This window comes from Tripterygium wilfordii, chromosome 22 (assembly GCF_013401445.1).
Source record: "Tripterygium wilfordii isolate XIE 37 chromosome 22, ASM1340144v1, whole genome shotgun sequence".
Classification (NCBI taxonomy): domain Eukaryota; kingdom Viridiplantae; phylum Streptophyta; class Magnoliopsida; order Celastrales; family Celastraceae; genus Tripterygium; species Tripterygium wilfordii.
In genome coordinates, this window is record NC_052253.1 from 6,442,016 (window position 1) to 6,464,348 (window position 22,333).

At 36.5% G+C, this 22,333-nt stretch overlaps 3 protein-coding genes and 2 non-coding genes across 10 annotated transcripts; 3 read left to right on the plus strand and 2 right to left on the minus strand.

Moving 5' to 3' along the window:
- Positions 1 to 2,623: 2,623 nt before the first annotated feature.
- LOC119992362 lies at positions 2,624 to 2,746 on the minus strand. The gene has a single exon (XR_005466366.1). It is a non-coding gene; the product is annotated as a small nucleolar RNA snoR83 (small nucleolar RNA).
- A 2,055-nt stretch (positions 2,747 to 4,801) lies between these two features.
- Positions 4,802 to 18,043, plus strand: LOC119990987 (HVA22-like protein k). Of its 6 annotated transcripts, XM_038837141.1 has the most exons (11): positions 10,351 to 10,452; positions 10,529 to 10,665; positions 11,093 to 11,146; positions 12,075 to 12,092; positions 13,631 to 13,689; positions 14,509 to 14,606; positions 15,088 to 15,139; positions 16,122 to 16,185; positions 16,436 to 16,531; positions 17,027 to 17,099; positions 17,614 to 18,004. In XM_038837141.1, exons 1-11 carry the CDS (start codon positions 10,440 to 10,442, stop codon positions 17,775 to 17,777), a joined length of 828 nt encoding a protein of 275 aa, XP_038693069.1. In that variant the 5' UTR covers positions 10,351 to 10,439; the 3' UTR covers positions 17,778 to 18,004. The 6 variants fall into 6 exon arrangements, with proteins under 6 accessions (XP_038693070.1, XP_038693071.1, XP_038693069.1 ...); XM_038837142.1 differs by lacking the exons at positions 10,351 to 10,452; positions 10,529 to 10,665 and adding an exon at positions 4,802 to 5,176 and having other exon boundaries at positions 16,391 to 16,531; positions 17,614 to 18,043; XM_038837143.1 differs by lacking the exons at positions 10,351 to 10,452; positions 10,529 to 10,665 and adding an exon at positions 4,803 to 5,001 and having other exon boundaries at positions 16,391 to 16,531; positions 17,614 to 18,043.
- On the plus strand, positions 7,109 to 10,247 carry LOC119990986 (pentatricopeptide repeat-containing protein At4g33990). Its single transcript, XM_038837140.1, has 2 exons — positions 7,109 to 9,450; positions 9,545 to 10,247. Exon 1 carries the CDS (start codon positions 7,400 to 7,402, stop codon positions 9,302 to 9,304), a length of 1,905 nt encoding a protein of 634 aa, XP_038693068.1. The 5' UTR covers positions 7,109 to 7,399; the 3' UTR covers positions 9,305 to 9,450; positions 9,545 to 10,247.
- Positions 11,824 to 11,931, minus strand: LOC119992363. Its single transcript, XR_005466367.1, has one exon. It is a non-coding gene; the product is annotated as a small nucleolar RNA snoR83 (small nucleolar RNA).
- LOC119991454 (pentatricopeptide repeat-containing protein At4g33990-like) lies at positions 17,990 to 21,102 on the plus strand. Its single transcript, XM_038837807.1, has 4 exons — positions 17,990 to 18,179; positions 18,770 to 18,869; positions 19,366 to 20,161; positions 20,878 to 21,102. The coding sequence occupies exons 1-4, from the start codon at positions 17,990 to 17,992 to the stop codon at positions 21,100 to 21,102; spliced, it is 1,311 nt and encodes a 436-aa protein (XP_038693735.1).
- Positions 21,103 to 22,333: the final 1,231 nt, after the last annotated feature.

Sequence of the window (22,333 nt, forward strand, 5' to 3'; positions counted from 1 at the left end):
TCCACTAATATAGATTACAAAAGAGACGAGTTCGTGAATGAGAGAGAATCTGATATAGAGATTTGTGGGTTAGTTCTTGAACTCAAGAACTAACCCACAAATCTCTATATCGGATTCTCTCTCACAAATATATTGTTTTTCACTTTCGGCTCTGTTATATCACAAGCCCCACTAGCTCCCTCTCTTAACACACAAACACATAAAAAGAAAACAAAAGAAAGTCACATAAAGTGACGTGTGAGAATAGGAAAATAATTGCCATACAATTACAAATTGCAAAGACTAACACGTCTTTGACAATTGCGCCAACTTTTTCCTTCTTTCAACGGGTCCCATGCATCTTCTTGTTATTCAATTCCTTGGCAAGTTTGAGCAAAAAAACAACGCCGTAAACCAAACTTTGATCAAATACCAGCAAATCTTCACCTTTGATCAAAGTTAGCATCAACACAACAGTATATCCTAAAATCTTCATTCTTCCTTGTGAACATTCTTCCTCATGTTGTCTTCTCCAACAAAAAATCTCAACCTTTAGAGATTAACTCCAGCCAAGTCCAAACTCTCTTTGAACTTGACTGTCGGTTCCATAACATCAACTGATGCACTAGAAGTCTGTCGACCAATCTCACTTGCTTTGACAATTCTGGAACATGAAACCCCCATATTCTCTACCTTAGTAAGTGCTTCTCATCCGAGAACGACCACCCTGTCTTCTCTGAGAATTCTTTGTGACAGACTGAACTCGAGTACCAACCTGTACTCTACCTGATTTTCTCATTTGAAGCTCCACCTGTTTCTGAGACCCCAAAACACCTGTAGTACCGACTGTATCACCCTGAAGAACATACAAACCACCAATCATCTTCCCCATCATTACTGTCACTGATCCCTTGCTCACCTTCAGAACTCCACCTTTTGAGGAAAACCAGCAGCCTTTGGAATCCAAACTACTCAAAGACACCAAATTCTTCTTTAAATCTGGTACATGACAGACACCCATTAAAGTTCTAATAGCTCCACCATGCAACCGGATCTGAACTGAGCCTTTTCCAACAATCTTGTAGGAAGTACCGTTACCCACCAAGATTGTGCCACCTTTAATTGAATCATAGGTAGTAAATGCATCCTTATAAGGAGACATGTGATAGGTGCAACCCGAATCCAAAATCCACTTCTCCTTGGAGCGAACTTATAGAACTGTAACAGATAAAGGATAAGTTGAATCTTCATCAAAATTTAAATCACTAATATTGGCCTATGGATCTGTCAAATTGAGGACAATAATAACATTAAACACCCTTCTTTGATTTACCATGGCCTTTCCCTGAAACGTTCTTGCCCTTAGCCGATAGACCAAGTGCATGATCATCACTACCCTCACCATTCAACTTGGCTCTTAACTCTTTCGAGTTCAACTTGACATCGATCAAGGAGATTGAATCCCGTTCATATAGCATAGAATTAACAAAGGATTCATACAAAACTAGTAGCGAACACAAAAGAATAAGAGCTTGATCCTCCTCGTCAACCTTGACTTCAACGTTCTTCAGATCCATGATAATTCGATTAAAATTATCAAGGTGTTGTTGAATTGACATACCTGAGTCCATCATGAGAGTATACAATCGTTGCTTGAGATACAACCGATTCGTGAGCGACTTCGTCAGATACAAGCTTTCTAGCTTGTTCCACAACCCCTTGGTTGTTTCTTCGTCTGCTACCTCCCTAAGAAATGCATCCGCAAGAAATAACTGAATCGCACTATGCGTCTTCTCCTCCATCTCTATTGCCTTTTCTTTGGGTAGCTTGGCTGCCTCTTCTGCATCCAAAATCTTCGTCAAACCATGTTGTCACAAAAGTGCACGCATCTTGATACGTCACAAACTAAAACTGTTCTCTCCATCAAATTTTTCTATCTTGAATTTTGCAAGAGCCATTTACCTGAGTTTCGATACCAATTTTTGGGATTTGACGAAACAAAATCGAATATAGAAAACTTACGAAAACAAAAGAAAGAAAAAAGACACAAGGTTTAACGAGGTTCGACACAACTTGTGTACTCCTCGGGTGAAGAACGACGAAGAATTTCACTAATATGAAGAATTCCACTAATATGAAGAATATTACAAAAGATACGAGCTATTGAACTCAAGAACTAACCCACAAATCTCTATATCGGATTCTCTCTCACAAATATTGTTTTTTTACTCTTGGCTCTGCTATATCACAAGCCCCACTAGCTCCCTCTCTTAACACACACACACACACACATATATATAAAAGAAAAAAAAGTCACATAAAGTGACGTGTGAGAAAAGGAAAATAATTGCCATACAAACACAAATTGCAAAGACTAACACGTCTTTGACAATTGCTCCAGCTTTTCCCTTCTTTAAACGGGTCTCATACATGTTCTTGTTATTCAATTCCTTGGAGAGTTTAAGCAAAGAAACAACACCGTAAACCAAACTTTGATCAAATACCAACAGATCATTCATTGATTGATTGGTAGTGATGACTTTATCATGTCTGATGTGATTTTGGGAAACAAAAAATTTGAGGTAATCGTAAGTTTCTTGTTGGTTTTTTTGGTAAGTAAGCACGGTGGGAGATTCGTATTTGGGTATCACCAAATCAAGTTAAGCAAATGCCTTTAAGGAAAAGAAGGCATTATCGTGAAACTACCCGGCATTGCTTTTGGTCTCCCATGAATCAGATAAGCATAATTTTTTAGCTTATCTGGGATTCTGATGTCCAAAGAAGAGAGAAGAACGAACAAAAGACAAACACATAAGAATATCAACACCCTTCACAGCGCCATTTCTTCAGATGATTATATTTTTTCTGCAGCTGCAACGCATTTTCGACTTACTTCGGAGAAAACAATCGATTTCGGTCTTTTGTTTAACTCTTCCACCGATCTATGTCGAACCAAGTGTCTTCACGCGTTACTTGTGGTGTCAGGGAATTCTCAGAGCATCTTTCTTTCAACTGCGCTTGTTAACATATATGCCTTCTTACGTGATGTACCATCCTCTCGCACCACTTTTAATCAAATCCCCAACAAGGATGTCTATACTTGGAATTCAATGGTGTCTGCATTGGTTCGGAGTGGACATTACCGAGAAGCTGTGGATTGTTTCTACCTTTTTACTTACATCGGGTCTTCATCCTGATTTTTACACTTTTCCTCCCGTGTTGAAAGCTTGTAGAAATCTATTTGAGCCCCTGGACTTTAACACATGGTTCACGTTTACCCTTCCATTCATTAACCATTAAAAATAATTGACGTGGACACCATTTACTGACATGTCATTTAATTTGTTAAATATTAGTAATATGTGGATTTATTGACATGGAATTTGATAAAAAAAAAGTAAAATTTTATTCTTACAAAACCTAAATCATATTAGGGTTTAAGAGAGTAATCCATGCCTGAATTCCCGTCTATGGAATCTCTTTCAGGGATTTCACTAACTTCTCTATACTTTCCCGATCAATCCATGCCTGAATTTCTAATTCAATCGAGCAGACGACTTTGGAGATAGAGAGATGGCGTCTGATTCGGTCTTGAACTCAAGCAATCTGGGTCCAAATAATTACAGCTCCCACCTTTGAATGGCTACAGGTTCGAATACGAATCTGGGTTCAAAGATAGAGAAATAATTGTAGCTTCATCCTTTCGATTAAAGGTTCAAATAATTGCAGCTCCCATATTCGAATCTGAGTTAAAATAATCGACGGGTGTGATGAATCTAGGTTAAAATAATACGAATCTGTTGACGTCATCTTCAGAGATAGATTTGAGATCTCTGATAGGTCGATTTGTGCAATACGCTTCAAACTCAAGTGGACCGAAGATCTGCCGCCCTTCCTCATTAGCAGTCGATTTGTGCACTACGTTTTGATTTTTGATCTTGTTGGTTTGATTTATGAGCATAGACGCAGGTTTTATTTTTGATTTTTTCACAACCTTTTCTGATTTCTGATTTTTGATCTTGCAAGTTTGAACTCTCCCAAAGCCCATTGATCTTGCAGGTTTGATTTTTGTGTTTTGTTGTTGCAGGTTTGAACTCCCCCAAAACCCATTGATCTTGCAGGTTTGATTTTTGAATCTTTTGTTTTCCACATGGTAACAAAATACAAATAAAAAAGTATTGTTTTTCCAAAGTGAAATATTAATTAAACAAAAAAAATTATACGTTACCGATTAACGGCCACGTCATCTCCGTTATAACGAAAAAGTGGTCAAAGGGCTTCTTTGGATAGTGTGTTGAAATCAAAGAGCTCATTTGACATGAAAAAAAGCTTGAGGGCTGAATTGACTCTTTTTGATAAGTTAAAGGGCTTCTGTGATACTTATCCCTTTAAATATAGGCGTTATATTATACTAGATTCTGTGTGTGATGGTATAGCAGCTTGTATTCTATAGTTCTTATATTCCCTTACATTTGTCTTATAATATGAATTTGTACATTTGATTGTGCAAAAAATCTTAATGCCAAAAATATCCCTCAAGTTGTTGCCTTTAGCAATCTTGCAAAAATTGGAGTAGTCGAATACTAGTTGCTAGTCGAGGCTTGCCGCTTCGATTAGAGGGTAATCGGGTCACTTAATCGGTGACCCAATTAAATACTGACTAGTCTGGGTTAGTCGGCCAAATCCCTTTTTTTGGACATGAGTCTTTTTTTGATTGAACCTTTTTTTTGGGCATGGGCCTTTTGTTTGGTGACTGAGGCTTTTTCTTCTTTTGCGCCCCATTTTTCTTCTTTTGGCCCAGTTTCTCATTCAAGTCCAAGTCATAAAAGCCCAAAAATTCCCTCTTCCAGTCTTCTACGCGACGCGACTTCACCTTTCAATTGCTATCAATTTGCATATGTATGTTCGCTTGTTGCTGCAACCGATTGCTTCGGGGATTCGGGGAGTACAAAACGACTGAGACGCTGGTGATTTCGACTCGGTTCCTGTTTGTCGCTTGTTCTAGTCTGCTGGTCGACTCAGGTTCTGTATTCTATCTGCTATTCTTGTACCCTCTCGTGTTCTGTATTCTGTCTGCTAGTCTCTGCTGTTGTGTTCTGTATTGAAAGGAGGAATGCCCATAATCAGTTCAAATAAGATGACACCGACAGACCAACAATCTGCCGTTGTGCCTGAGCATCTGTTGTAACATGTCATGGTATTGAAAATTATGCTTATTTTTACATAATATGTAAAATCTTACGAACATGTGCCCCCACTACAGAGTACAGAAATGCTCTGTCTTCAGCTAATTTTTTTTGTCAATTAATGGCTTTATGCCTTTATGTTTCACACTGGAGTGTTTAACTTTAATTTGTGTTTGACTCTGTTAGTATTGAATTTGGTTTGGTATTGCATATGAATATATGATGATTGCTTAATTTACCTTGAATTTGTTTTTGTGATGAAATATTTGTTCTGGTTGATAATTTGTCATTAATCTGTATGTGTTCAAGGTATTATTTTCATTTATATTGTACCTAGTCCCCGCGAACTGCCTAGCGGCTGACGAGCAATTTTTGCAACCATGGCCTTTAGATTCTGCGAGTCCCATAAAACACAAATTATGAGCAATGCAACTGCTGTTATATAGCGTCAAGTGTCTACATTTGCTCATCTCATAAGTTGGCGTATAATGTTTAAGGTGTTGGTTTATATCTGACTAGTTATTTGATGGATATGTCACAGGGGATTGGCCACATGTTAAATCCTGCCAATGGCCTGGTAAGATGGTTCAGTTTATGCTTGCAATTTAGTGGCTTCATTTGTGGGTATTAAAAGTTCTCCTGTTTCTCCTTCAGCCTACTCTGTGAACCCCAAATCCAAATTGTCAAGTCCTCCATCTTTTACTGGAACTGCTCTCATTAGTTTCAATCATTCAAGATAATGCTTATATAGTTCTTATGTGATGCTTTCATAAGTGTCTTGCTCTATGAAATTGGTATTGATGTTTTTATCTTACTTTTATCTTCTTAATTTGCTATCTCTTACTGGAATTGCCTAATTCCAGCCTTCTCCCTAGTTTCTGTGTATGTATTTTAAGTTGGATGGTCCTAATGTGGTTGAAATTCCCGGAAGTATTTAAGACCATAAATAAATTAAGATGACAAATAGAAAAAGGAATTTTTCCAGTCTGACAGAAGTGGATTTATTCTACCCAAGAATGAGGAGGTAGAAAAGCAAGGTAGCTAAAGAGGAAAAAAACTCTTGGATTACTTTTGGTTTTTATGTAAAAAAAAACACATGAAGCTCGATTTTAAACTAGTGAAGAAGTAGAGATGGTTCCGTGACCGTAACTGCATTTTCTGGGGAAAGAAGGAAGATGCTCTTACTGTTTGAAATCGAAGGTCATATATGAAAAAGTTACTAATAAACGCTTCAAGTCAGCAAAACTACCCAGCGTTGCTTTTGGCCTCCCATGAATCAGATGAGCTGTTTATTGATTTTTTGATTAATTTAAGGTCTTTGAGTAGCATCTTGTGATTGACGGTCATATACAGCCCTGTACACTCACTGCTTTGTTAGTTATATGATTTAGTACTGCAGTTCCATTAACAAATAACATGTGGGTTTTACTTTTTCTTTGCGTTTGCAGCATTGCCAATGACTGAAGGTACAACGTCGCCTAAAGCTCATACATATGAATATATACTTTGCAATCGGGATTTCTGGTAATCTTGTTACATATATATTTGTATATATTTATTTTATCTTGTTGGATTGACCCCATGTTATGTTTTTGTTTTTAGGAAGAAGAGACATTTCATTAAACCAAAGATGCAGTTACAGCAATGCTATTACAAGCATTACGATTTAACTGTAGTCGACTAAATTTCCCTAGTTTTGGTTGATTATGTGCACCGCACGTTCTCCACTAAGAAACCAGGGTCGGCTCTTGCTTCAGCTCCATCGCCACTTTTTTCCTGCAACTGCAACGCATTTGCGACTTACTTCGGAGAAAACAATCAATTTCGGTCTTTTATTTGACTCCTGCATCGATCTGAGTCGAACCAAATGTCTTCACGCGTTACTTGTGGTGTCAGGGAATTCTCAGAGCATCTTTCTTTCAACTAGGCTTGTTAACAGATACACCTTCTTACGTGATGTACCATCCTCTCGCACCACTTTTAATCAAATCGCCAACAAGGATGTCTATACTTGGAATTCGATCGTGTCTGCATTGGTTCGGAGTGGACATTACCGAGAAGCTGTGGATTGTTTCTACCAATTTTTACTTACATCGGGTCTTCATCCTGATTTTTACACTTTTCCTCCCGTGTTGAAAGCTTGTAGAAATCTATTTGACGGGAGGAAGATACATTGTTTGGCTTTAAAGCTTGGTCTTGAGTGGGATGTCTTTGTAGCTGCTTCTTTAATCCATATGTATTCTCGTTTTGGTATAATGATTGCTGCACGCCAATTGTTCGATGATATGCCCAGCCGAGACAGGGGTTCCTGGAATGCCATGATTTCTGGATATTGTCAAAATGGAAATGCGGTAGAGGCATTGAATCTCTTGGATGAGATGAAATTGGATGGAAATAGAATGGATTCAGTTACTGTCACAAGTATTCTTTCAATTTGTGCACAATTGGATGATATCTTAAGTGGGTTGTTGATTCACTTGCATGTTATTAAGCATGGGTTGGAATTTGAATTGTTTGTTTCCAATGCTTTAATTAACATGTATGCGAAATTTGGTAAACTTGGGCTAGCGCAAAGGGTTTTTTATCAAATGGTGGTAAGAGATTTAGTTTCATGGAACTCGATAATTGCTTCATATGAGCAAAATGAAGATCCAACTGCCGCGTATAAGTTATACAAAAAAATGCAAGAAAGTGGAGTTCAGCCCGATTTGTTGACACTAGTGAGTTTGACTTCTATTGTTTCTCAGTTGAATGATTGTCGGAGTGGTAAATCTGTTCATGGATTTGTCCTGCGAAAAGCTTGCCTCTTGGAAGATGTTGTGATTGGGAATGCAATTGTGGACATGTATGCCAAATTGGGTGCCACAGATTCTGCACGTGCAGTTTTCGATGGACTCCCTGTTAAAGATGTGATTTCATGGAACACTATGATAACAGGCTATGCCCAAAATGGCTTTGCTAGTGAGGCAATTGAAGTACATCGTTCTATGAGAGAATGTGAAGAGATAATTCCAAATCAGGGGACTTGGGTAAGCATACTACCAGCTTATTCCCATGTAGGAGCCTTGCAACAAGGGATGAGAATTCATGGGTGCGTTATCAAGAGCTGTCTTGACTTTGATGTCTTCATTGGCACATGCCTTATTGACTTCTATGGGAAATGTGGGAGACTAGACGATGCAATGTTTATGTTCTGCCAAGTGCCCAAAAAGAATTCAGTTCCTTGGAATGCCATTATTTCCTGTCATGGAATTCATGGGCATGGTGAGAAAGTTTTGGAACTATTTAAAGATATGCTAAATGAGCAGGTGAAACCAGATCATGTCACCTTTGTATCCATATTAGCAGCTTGTAGCCATTCAGGGTTGGTTAATGAGGGTCAATTGTACTTCCATATGATGCAGGAAGAGTATGGAATTAAACCTAGCTTGAGACATTATGGCTGTATGGTGGATTTATATGGTAGAGCTGGGCTTTTGGATATGGCAAATAATTTGATTAGAAATATGCCTGTAAGGCCTGATGCTTCTATTTGGGGTGCTCTTCTTAGTGCCTGCAGAATACATGGAAACATTGAGTTGGGAACTTATGCTTCAGATCGCTTATTTGAGGTTGATCCTGAGAATGTTGGCTACTATGTTTTGTTGTCAAATATGTATGCGAATGCTGGAAAATGGGAGAGAATGGGTAAAGTTAGGCTGTTGGCTATGGAAAGAGGATTGAAGAAAACTCCTGGGTGGAGCTCAATTGAAGTGAACAACAACGTCAATGTCTTTTACACTGCAAACCAGACCCATCCCAAATGTGAAGAGATATACAAGGAGTTGAGAACTTTGACTGAGAAGATAAAGAGCATGGGATATACTCCGGACTATAGCTTTGTGTTACAAGATGTTGAGGAGGATGAAAAGGAACATATCCTCACAAGTCATTGTGAGAGATTGGCAATTGCATTTGGAATTATTAGCACCCCACCTAAAAGTAGTCTTCGTATCTTCAAGAACTTGCGGGTGTGTGGTGATTGTCATAATGCAACTAAATTTATATCCAAAATTACTGAGAGGGAAATCATTGTGAGGGATTCTAATCGTTTTCACCACTTTAAGGATGGAATATGCTCATGTGGGGATTATTGGTGACATGATTGATTTAATTTTTGTACTCAACTTGGATGATGTCCAACATGTTTTCTTGATTTCTTGTATGGAAGATGCTTCCTAGGAAGCAAGTAAGACATTATATGTCCCATACACATTGCTTTTTCACCAAATATAGGCTAAACCAGGTGAGAATAAGCAATTCAACTCTACTTAATATTGCGTCCGTCCCTTTTGTTGATGCATATTAACACTAGTTATCTATGTTTGTTCTCTTTGCAGATTTTTCAGATCTGAGGTGCAGAACCTTGGGAGCTCAATTAAGTGAGTGAAGCTTTCAATTTGATGATGTTAGTGTGTGTAACATATGTGGTAGGTTGTTGTACCCATTGTTTAGCTTTCAAGCTCTCAAATTGCCACAAAGCTCTCAAATGGCCAAGGCCAATATTCTCTGTCTTCTGAATATAAATTGTGCTCAAAGAATACTTATAGCCATTTTGACTTAGGTTAGGGCTCTTATCGGGTGAAATAAGGCTCTTACCTATAGCCTCATCAAGAGTTATGAATTGATCCGTCATACCACCCAAGTTTTGAAATAAACTCTTATTCCAACATGGAGGGGATACCCTCACATCTTATATATGTGAACCTTTGATGTGGTGCCTAGTTTCTTATTAGTTGTTAGTTTATTTTCATGTTGTGGTCCACTAGTTGGGACACTTTGTATTTTAGTGTTTACATTTTGAAAATTGTACCTAATTATGACTCTTTGTAAAGTTGAACATAGCCTAGGCTTTGGACTTTGTGGGAGACTCTGGTGTGAGCCATTCGTATATCACTTTGGTTGGAGTAGAGAAATAGGTAGTTTTTGGATTATTAAATTCTCTAAGCTTTGTGCATGGTGGGTAAACTTTGAGCTCCCAAGAACAACTCTTGTAATCTTGTAGTCTTGATTTTCAATTGAATCTCTACCGTTTTGTTTGTATACTTTATATTCTGTTTTTATTTTGGGGCGTATGGAGGATCAGTTGATTTGGATGCTGTCTTGGACTTTGTGGATTTGGGTCATGATTTGATTCTTGCTTTTGATGCAAATGCTTCGGATTTCATTTGAGAAGTTGCCATAGAGTGTGGAGTTGAATGCGGCGAGGTTGGTGAAAGAAAATTTTAATTCTTGATGGAATACGCCGGTATTCCTCTTTTATTCCTCTTTCTTTTCTGCATAACTAGCAATTTTATGGGTATTTTACTGCTTCTTTATGTCAGTTGTGGGAACAAGACCTGCAGCAATGGTCATTGATCACACTATCTATGCAGTTTCAGAAACTGGGGGAGATCATTCATTGATTGATAGTGATGAATTTATCAAGTCTCATGTGATTTTGGGAAGCCAGAAAATTGAGGTAATTGTAAGCTTCGTGCTGGTTACTTTTAAATATAGGCGTTATATTATACTAGATTATGTGTGTGATGGTATAGCAGCTTGTATTCTATAGTTCTTATATTCCCTGACATTTGTCTTATAATATGAATTTGTACATTTGATTGTGCAAAAAATCTTGATGCCATAAATATCCCTCGAGTTGTGTAGACTCAACAATGTTGTGACTTGTGACTGACAATGAAATTAGGTCATTATTTCTTATTTTATGATGGGTGAGTATCTTTTTGTTGCCTTTAGATTCTGCGAGTCCCATAAACACAAATTATGAGCAATGCAACTGCTGTTATATTGCGTCAAGTGTCTACATTTGCTCATCTCATAAGTTGGCGTATAATGTTTAAGTTTTTGGTTTATATCTGACTAGTTATTTGATGAATATGTCACAGGCTCCTGTACTTTTCCAGGGGATTGGCCACATGTTAAATCCTGCCAATGGCCTGGTAAGATGGTTCAGTTTATGCTTGCAATTGTTGGTTGGCCACTTGGCCCCTTCTTCATTATGCTTTCTCGTCTTTGATGATGGTGGCTTCATTTGTGGGTATTAAAAGTTCTCTCTGTTTCTCCTTCAGCCTACTCTGCGAACCCCAAATCCAAATAGTCAAGTCCTCCATCTTTTACTGAAACTGCTCTCATTAGTTTCAATCATTCAGGATAATGCTTATATAGTTCTTATGCGATGCTTTCATAAGTGTCTTGCTCTATGAAATTGGTATTGATGTTTTTATCTTACTCTTATCTTCTTAATTTGCTCTCTCTTACTGAAATTGCCTAATTCCAGCCTTCTCCCTAGTTTCTGTGTATGTATTTTAAGTTGGATGGTCCTAATGTGGTTGAAATTCCTGGAAGTATTTAAGACCATAAATAAATTAAGATGACAAATAGAAAAATGAATTTTTCCAGTCTGACAGAAGTGGATTTATTCTACCCAAGAATGAGGAGGTAGAAAAGTAAGGTAGCTAAAGAGGAAAAAAATTCTTAGATTACTTTTGGTTTTTATGTAAGAAAGAATCAAATGAAGCTCGATTTTAAACTAGTAAAGAAGTAGAGATGGTTTCGTGACCGTAACTACATTTTCTGGGGAAAGAAGGAAGATGCGCTTACTGTTTGAAATCAAAGGTCATATATGGAAAAGTTACTAACTAATAGACACTTCAAGTCAGCAGAACCACCCAGCATTGCTTTTGGCCTCCCATTAATCAGATGAGCTGTTTATCGATTTTTTGATTAATTCAAGGTCTTTGAGTAGCATCATGTGATTGATGGTCATATACAGCCCTGTACACTCACTGCTTTGTTAGTTATATGATTGAGTACTGCAGTTCCATTAACAAATAACATGTAGGTTTTACTTGTTCTTTGTGTTTGCAGCATTGCCGATTACTGAAGGTACAACGTCGCCTGAAACCCTCTCTGTTTCAGTTTCTTCTATAGCTGTCCGGATGGCTTTTAAAAGCTGTCCAGACAGTTACATATGTAGTCAAAATTTTCAGTTTTGAAACCACCCGTACACCCCCAATTCACTCGGTATTAATTTGTAATGATTTTATACATATATATATACTCAACACATGTTGATCCTACTTAATTTCTAAAAGAAAAAGAAGTTTGGGGTATTACAACAAGGCTCAGATCGGGGAAAATCTGTGCAGGTCAAAGTGGTTCGGGCACGAATTGTCATCCCTAGTTTTATGGATATTTTTTTCCATTATATGACTTTTCGAAAGATTGGGCATCAATTGATCCCAAAATTTGGTGGGTTATGTGCGGAGCTTCCACTCTTACTTTGCAAACACTAGCATTGAAATGATTGGGTCAATCCTCATATTCATCTTGTTTGGAATGGAATTGGAGCACATATCCATTCATTCATTCAATGAAGAGGAATAAGATACTGCCACATCGTGCTGAAGAATTAGTATTTGTACACACTAATCTTTGTTTTCTATCGAGGAAAAGTCATCAATATATGACAGATGAAAATAAGATGTGGGACGTTGGTGGAGATGCTTTTGATTTTATGGATGATGCATGTATCCTAGAGATTTTGGACGTCTCTTGATGAACCCGAAATGGAATGAGTTCTTTTCATAGAAGATGTTGATCGCGGTGATGATGATGATGATGATGTTGCTTAACTGATAGACTAGTATATTTATTTATATTATTGTGAACATGCTTTATAAGTAGTGTTGCATTGACTTCTATTACAATTGAAATATGAATGGAGTTATTTATATTATAATTTATAATTATAGCGTATGCTTGTAAAATATATAAATAAATAAATGTTTTGTATTTGCCGAGTCCCCCGCACCCGCATCCTGAATCCTTTGAGAATTTATGAATTCCTGTGTCATCGTATCCCTTGTAGCCGCATCCGAGTCAGTGCCACCTTACTCCCTAGTAGACTGGATTGGACTAGTGGGACGGAACGAGGGCTTATGGGCCGGGTCGGGCAAGCCCATAAGTTGCAACGAATCATACAAAGTTATCGGAGTTGCCAAACCCGACGCCCGCAGAGCTACCCGATAATAGTTGATCCTTCATTAAGAATCCAAGTTTTGGAGTAAATAATATCATTTTTGTATGTTTACTGCATTCCTCTTTCCCTGCAAATTCAATTCATGGCCTTCCCTGGCGAGGTCTGCAATCGCTCAATCTTTGTTCTTTTTTCTTATATGAATTAGGGTTTTCACCTTTTTTTCTCGCATCTTTTGATCATTCCTTATTCAATATGTTTTTCATCTTCGCAGCGCTTCTCTTTTTAAATCTTCCGTTTGTTCCAGGGAAAAACTTTTTCTCCAAAGTTCTTTTTTTTATTTGCACAGAATGGTTCAAAATCAAAATTGCAACCTGTCTGTACATAGAAATCTGATTGCGACGTGAAAGAATCCTAAGACATATTTATTCTTTTGGAATTGTAGGTCGGCTTGCAGTTGCTGCTTTCCCCCCTTGGTTCCAACGTAGTTGTCCGAACAGCTTGGTGAGTCGCAATGATTCCATTTTTCTTTTTCTTTTTTTTTCCAATTGTGATGCCGGATTTCCATAGTGAGAGAACGTAATCGACCTTAGTCATTTGAATCAGAAATTTAGCTTCAACGTTTGCGTGAATAACTTGTAGTTCACATTTGAAATGGCTCCTATCGTTTTTTTGTTGTTCTGTGGGAGGGGGAAATGCTAGAATTTCTGGAGTATAGAAAAATGGTCGGTGAGCTTGGGGAGCCTCTAATCTTACTAGTTTTGGGCTGCAAAGTTGACTTCCGTGGTCCTTTTTCTGATTCCTGAGAAATTTTAGATGGCACTTGGTAATTTTCTTTTTTCTTTTTTTTTCTCTGTTGCTGCTCACATTCTGGATTGTTGCACTTTTTTTTTTCGTCCGTGGTTGTAAACTCAACTGAAACAATATGAACCCATTATCAGCCCTTTCCCTTCAAGCCAGTTCAAGTAACTAAACTTATCTTTTATGGTTCCTAATATTAAAGCCTTGGTGCTAACCAACCTGTGGCTCTCGGGGCCGGATCGTATAGTTTTGCTGGTGTTTAGCTTGCACCTTGAGTTAGTGGTTTTATATAATATTACTCCAAGATGTTTACTATGATTTTGCAGTTTGCTTATAGACTTGTGGCTTATGATCCCCTGTTCTCTGATGTCTTTATGTTGCTCAATTTTGTGCATAAGGAGTTGGTGGTTTAAGATTAACATATTTTTTCCAGTAAAGTTTTTTCAAAAAAAAGATGATCAAGAATCGATATATGATCAAATGCTTAGTTTTGAATGCATCACTGGCGAATTGCTTCTGCAGTTGCACAGTTGGGCTTGTTTTACCTGATTACTCAACATTTAAGGCTATTGAGAACAAGGATCAGAATGAGCAACAAAAGTGGCTTCTCTATTGGGCAGGTATTGCCATCATGACATTAACTTCTTATGATTTGAAATTTTGTCTCTAGTTTTTTACTTCTCATTTTCTAAAAAACTTGACAAACATATTATCTAAATTTGCAACTAGTTAGTTTCTAAAATTTTATGAAAGACCACATCTCTTCTAGGTGTACTCTGTGTACCAAATTGATCTGGAAAATGATCTTAAATAGACTATTATACTGGTGGAAAATGAGAATTAGCTTGCTGCCATTTATATTTATTGTCTAAGAAACTTCTTAGAAATGTCAAGGTGCAAGTTCAGGGGGCTTAAAATATTGAAGTAGACTTTAATCAATGCTAATCTGCTTGTCATGATGTGTGGTTGCAGGCACAACTCATACAAGCCTCTATTTTATTAGAATACCTGAAACTTCCTGTATATAGCTGCTATTATTAGTCGGAATGTCAGATTTATTTTGCCTATAGAATGACATCTCCTTGTTTTTTGGCATTGCAGCCTATGGATCTTTTAGCATAGCAGAAGTGTTTACAGACAAACTACTCTCCTGGTACTCTCTCTCTCCTCTTCTCTCTCGTGTGTGTGTGTGAGAGAGAGAGAGATTGATTTCCTTTAGAATAAAAAGAAAAGGAATAAAATCGTAGCGGAGAAATACTGTGTTTTCCTTTTCAGTTATGGGCAACTTAGGTTGGATAGATATTGTTATAAGTTCATTGATGAAATTCTCCTGATTTAGCCTAATCTTGTTCTTTTTCTTTGGGCTGCACTTTCTTTGTGCCCCTTAATAAAGTTCTCTTGCATGTAAAAAAAAAGTTATGAGCAACTTGGGATGTGATGTATGGATGGCAAGGTTAAAAGGGAATAGTGCTGCTCATGGAGCAGCAAAAATCAAAAGGAAGCTGGAGCATAACTAAAGATATAACATATCTTTATGTACCAATGCACAAAGACATTTAGATGAAGGTGATACGTGCTGCGTGCATAGGCTATTCTTCATAGTTGGCAATATTCAGATACATTGATGGCTATATAAGCTATTTCGACCTTTGTGAAGATAAAAAAAAATATGATCTCTAAACCATGCACTATGGAGTATGACCTCCGAAAGGAAGAATGCTATAGAGCGTGAAATGGTGAACTAGATGAGCTGTGTGCATGAAATAAAGTCTTTCGACTGATCTCTTCTGCATCTATAACGGTATGAATTTTGGCTAGTGGAAACTCTGCCAACAACAGCTTGAGTACCTTCTCCTTTCCCCCCTCTTTTCGGGTATTCCTTTTCTGTATTGGTATGTATTTGTCAGTTTGTATTTGTTGCAAATCCTTCTTTAGCTTTCTAAGTGATTGATGGTTCTGAAGGAAGGATTGCAAAACTTTTGTCTGAGGAACAATTGATGACCATGTCTGTTGGATTTACTGCAAAGTTCAAACCCTGCATTTGATTTGAGATGTGGACTTCTTGTTTTATCCGCTTTATTCGATATCATTTTAATCGTAGGAGGTGTTTTTGGCTTTTTGCCTTGTTTCATCAGGTTTCCACTATATTACCACGTGAAGTTTGCTTTCCTTGTGTGGCTACAACTTCCATCAATTAATGTAAGTGTGAATTCTATTTTTCGCAAATGGTAGTCACTTCTTACTAGCTCTTGCATTTATTCAATTTTCCAAAGGCATTAGTTGTTATTATGGACCTTTTAAATTTTTGGCCTTTCAAATGAAATTGCTGTAGCTGTACTGCAGCTTTTAGCTGTTTATTTTGGAAATTTTATTCAAGTGGGATCTTACATCATTGATTGAACAGAAAGGCATGAAATACCAGCCTGATGAAGTGCTTGTTTCTGAACAGGGAGCTAGGCAACTGTATATGAGCCATCTGCGCCCATTCTTACTAAGACATCAAGCTAGACTTGACCAAATTGTGGATCTTGTGTACTCTGAAATGGTAAGTATTTGTATTGTTTTACCATTCATCATTTTGATTCTTGTTGAATGGATATGGTTTTTTTTCAAGTCCACAAGAGGCCTTCGTCAGGCAATGTTACTATCACAGTATTTATTGTTAAATTTTGAGTCTACTTGGAGAGTGTGCTAAAACAATGTAATGAGACTGAGATGATTTTTTTTTTTCTCTTTTCATTTCTGTTCTTGGGCCTCCTTAAAACTTTGATGTCAAAGACACTACGTGGATGTCTGTCTTTTTTCAGCTTACTTTAGCTCCAACACTCTTCCATCGAATCAACAAGAAACCACTTTAAGTTCACAGTATTGTGAAATACCCCGTTGTATGGGAACTTTTGGCTGTAATATTCGATGGAAACTAGCATGAGTCTGTTGATACCCTCATTCTTCATGCCACTCAGTATACACAACAAGATTTGGGGTTCTTATGAAATGTGGTTGCAAATTCAAGAATTTTGACTGATTGTTGTATTTGCAGGGTAAGTTTGTCAGTAAGCATCAATCAGAGATCCAGTTTGCAAGGGCCCTTAGTATCAAGATTCTGAGATCAGGTGTGCTTTTGGACCAGTTCAGCTCTTGGTTTGAGTAGAATGGTGAATTTCACTTGTTATCTAAATATTAATTTTTAGTTCAAAAAGCTTAGGAAAAAGTTCGTCCAGAAAGTAAGATTGTTTCAACACCTCTTGATATATTCCATTCAAAAAAAGGGAAAAAAACTATTGATATAAAATCATCTTTGTTTGATAAAGTTCTGACATAAAAAAGTCAAATTTGTTAAAGCATTTTAAAATTGAGTCGAAATTTGTAGACTTGGCAGGCCAATCTTGTAAATTGTAATGTATGAATTTTAGGTTTTTGCTATTTCTTTGGTTCTTGTATAGACTTGATATGGATCAACATGTGCTAATGCCTCTGGACTTTTCTTTCTTGTACTTTTTTTTTTTTTTGCCATTTCTTTGGTACCTTTATACACTTGATACGGATCGACATGTGACAATGCCTCTGGACTTTTCTGATTTGAACTCTTTTTTCTTGATTGTTTGGATCAATGACCCAAATAGTTAGGGAAATTGTTCACCCAAGGCAAACTCAGATACATGGTACCATTGAAGGACCAAGAAGACAAATACAGGATGCACCACCTGATGATGATGATGATGATGATGATGATGATGATGATGTTGAAGAGTGATGCTTACTTTATAAGATGCTTCAGTATTATTATGTAGGATGCCAGAATTTTGGTTTTAGAGAAAGAGAAGTAGGTCTGATAATATTTTTCACATTTTTGATTGCCTTAATGTAAATGCTATTTCGCTTGCTTCCATGAGCTCAAATCTTTTTTAATTAAATTTCTTTCCCTCTGGTTTATCTGCGTTGTAATTACACATTACTGTTTAAGATCTTGGAAACCTGTTGTGTCATCAACAAAAGTCGGTTGATGGATTTACTTGTATATGAATATCTTGGATATATGAAATCAAACATTCAGAAACAGATGAGCATGTGGCACTGCGACTTAGAGGTTAGAGATTCAATTCTTGAAAATATTCTCCACATATTATGTGAAGATGAGGTTTGTGTGCATCTCCCGATTTCATTCACCGCGGGAGCTTTTGTGCACAAGTTGCGTAATACCCCGTCTTCATAAAAGAAGATAAAAGTAAAATAGAAATAAATAGATACTTAGTTATGAAATAAATTAAAAAAATTAGGGTAGAAAGAAATTTCAAAAGGGTTTAAAGGATATTTAAAAAAAAAAAACAATTTAGGGTCAAAAGTAGAAATGGGAAAATATTGAGTTTTAATTAAAAAAAAATGAAACAGAAAAGGGTGCAGTAGCACCCGATTCTCATAAATAAAATAAAAAAAGATTTGTTTTATAAAATAAAAGAATAAATAAATAATAGAAGAGAAAAGATTTGGTGCCTTGATTCATGCAAAAGAAGAATTGGACTTGGTTTAAGTAAACGTCTTCGTTGTTGCATGGGCTACACAGACGCATGTATATACATATCAAGGAATAAGGAATTGGCACTAAAACAACATCAGAAACAGCTGTGAAAGTTCATTGGGATTGTAAAGTCTTTTATACGAGTTGCCATCTGAATGCCGGTTGGGGAAGAAATGATGCCAAGCACCGCTGCTCAAGTCCTTCGCTGCAAAGATGTTCGACAAAATGCCCCAGTGATTTTTTTTTACTTCGTATTTGTATTTGCAGGGGTTTGTGCCCAATCCATTTTAAGTATTAAGAACCTTCCAAATTCGATTAAAAACCTTATATTATACCTTAGTACATTGATTTCAGTCTACCGTTTGAGGTACCCCTTATGAACTCAAATAATCTTTCAACCGAAATGATTAAGACAGATACTTAATTTGATGGTGTCCAAGTCCGAATCCCAACTCACTTACCCAAGAAAGTACTCCTTATGAACAATTTTTGTGTTCTTCTCTTACAAAACGTAATGCTTGGTGGGTGGCAAGGGTCTGTTGTAGTAAAAACTACAGCAGATCCCGTTGTAGGTGATTTGGATCACAAAATTTTTTTTATTTTATTTTGAAAAAATTATAAATGTGTAGTTTATGATCTAACGAATCCAACGATATATTTTTTGTTCAAAACAAAAATCAAATTCATCGTGATCCAGACACCGAAAGTTTTGAGTTTATATCTGACGGTCTAAAATTGTTAAGCATTTTTCATATAGCATATGATTTTTTTTTTGAACAAAAAATATATCGTTGGATTCGTTAGACCATAAACTACACATCTATAATTTTTTCAAAATAAAAAAAAAATTCACCCTCAAATAGGTATTACAGTGGGGCCTGCTGTAATTTCGGCATTTTATTTGACTTCTGCATCGATCTGGGTCGAACCAAATGTCTTCACGCGTTTCTTGTGGTGTCAGGGAATTCTCAGAGTAGCTTTCTTTCAACTAGGCTTGTTAACAGATACGCCTTCTTACGTGATGTACCATCCTCTCGCACCACTTTTAATCAAATCGCCAACAAGGATGTCTATACTTGGAATTCGATCGTGTCTGCATTGGTTCGAAGTGGACATTACCGAGAAACTGTGGATTGTTTCTACCAATTTTTACTTACATCGGGTCTTCATCCTGATTTTTACACTTTTCCTCCCGTGTTGAAAGCTTGTAGAAATCTATTTGACGGGAGGAAGATACATTGTTCGGCTTTAAAGCTTGGTCTTGAGTGGGATGTCTTTGTAGCTGCTTCTTTAATCCATATGTATACTCGTTTTGGTATAATGATTGTTGCACGCCAATTGTTCGATGATATGCCCAGCCGAGACAGGGGTTCCTGGAATGCCATGATTTCTGGATATTGTCAAAATGGAAATGCGGTAGAGGCATTGAATCTCTTGGATGAGATGAAATTGGATGGAAATAGAATGGATTCAGTTACTGTCACAAGTATTCTTTCAATTTGTGCACAATTGGATGATATCTTAAGTGGGTTGTTGATTCACTTGCATGTTATTAAGCATGGGTTGGAATTTGAATTGTTTGTTTCCAATGCTTTAATTAACATGTATGCGAAATTTGGTAAACTTGGGCTAGCGCAAAGGGTTTTTTATCAAATGGTGGTAAGAGATTTAGTTTCATGGAACTCGATAATTGCTTCATATGAGCAAAATGAAGCAATAATGTAAGATTTAGCACATAATAATCATACATAAAGATTAGGGGTTGTAAAATTTTGTCCGGCTTGGGTGATTGAATTTGTTTGATTCAGATTAAATTAAGTTTGGACATTAGTGATATGTTTGAAATTTGGGTTTAAATACAAAAAAATTTTTCGAATTAAAATCCGGTCAAGGTTTAATCACATAAATATTGTTCGCTTTACTTGTTCAGATCCTAATCCGGATTAAATTATGGTTCGTTTTACTTGTCCGGATTTAAATCAATTCGGGTTTGATCGATTAAACAAGTTAGAAATCTAATCCGGATTAGGGTTTAAACAAATAGATATTTCGTAAAAATGTATTGTCGGGATCAATTTTTTTGTCACCCTTATATAAGATTTGAGTGTAGTGTTTTACGTGTTATTGTCTAACAAGAGACCGATTTTTTTGTCATCCTTGCATAAGATTTGAATTATGGAAAAATCTAGTATAGTTTTTTGAAACAGAAGAGGGATAATTTGAACTCTTGATCATCAGGATAATACACATAAATCTTACCACTCAACTAGTGGCTTGAAATTTCATTTTGGTGTCTATCGATTTAGATTCGCATGTATATATTGATATATCATGATGTGTGGATGTGGCCTGGTCTTCTTTGTTTCAAATTTTAGGAAAAGCAAGAGAAGCGGAGGATCGTTGCGTTACAAACCAAGAAATTCTCCTCTGACGTAGCGTGGAATCATGTTAAACATCTCCCTCAGACGCCATCCAATCTCTTTTTGACGCGTGTTGACAATCGTGACGTGTCGGAAGCACGCCTTAGCTTTCAAACGCGAGAACAACGTGTCCTCTTTTCTTTTTTTGAATTCTTTATTCAAGATATTAAACACCCATGAATCTCTCATAAATTACGATATTGCCATTCTAAATTTGATTATGCATTAAGTAACTTTGGATGGCTGTAGTGGTCTTACGTAAGTCGAGTCATTTTCTATGTTAAGCACGTGATTTTTTTCATACAAGAAACCAAAAAAATACAGCTAGAATTAAATTAACGAATATCCTACTATGAGCACTTGTTAAGAATTAATTACAGTATATCACAATATACAGTATGTGTGATGAATATTATCTCACCTATTTTTTAAAACTTAAAATATATGGTTTTTTTAAGGTTTCAATGCATTTTTTTCATCCTTATCCAGTTAGGGCACTTATTAACATTTTTCAAAAATAAAATACATATAATATTAATAGGGTCCAAACCACAGAACTTGGTATCCCAATTATTTCATGTGCGGAGCCTATGAATTCATTTAATTTTATGCATCCAATTCAATAATTTTTTTATTTTTATTTTGACATAACTGGATGTAAACTATTGAAATCTTTATTATTCTGGAGAAAGGAAAAAAAAAACACACAGTACGCGTTGTTCTTAAAATTAAGTGTGTGAAACAAACACAAAACTTACGTCATCATCACTACACATTCGAATTGGGGATAATGCTAGCTGGAACGAGAGAGAAACAATGAATTTCTTGGCAATCAAGTTATTTTCTTGAAGATTATAAATAGGATTCACTGTTTCAGCACAGGGAGCAGCAGCAGTAGCATTTAACATTTAAGTTCTGTGAGTAATTTGCTTTGGTTATCAGACAGATTCCATCAAGAGCAACAAAAGGGGTATGTTGCATTCTATTTCTACCTGATGCTTTTATTTCGTCTATTTTCTTTTCTTTTCTTTTCATTTCTTAAAAGGTTGAGAGACTGATTGTTGAAAAAAAAAAAAAAAGATCCCTGTTTGATTCCATATAAATAGCAATCTCTTCGATTTGCCGCAAATCTTAGGAGAAAGAAAAGGGAACCAAACAAACTTAGTTGAGTAATTCACATTTTCATACTTGGAAATTTTTTCCAACAAATCATTCATACTCTTTTCTTAATCTTTCACATGGATTTCTCTTTCTATCTCCATCAAAAGATTTAAACTCAAGCTCAATTATGGGTGTAGAAATAATCTGACAGACTGATGTGGTGTAAATATAATCTGATAAAATAATATAATATGACACACCTCTCAAACAATTAAATAAAAATTTCAGATTTTAAAGAATTACAGAGTCC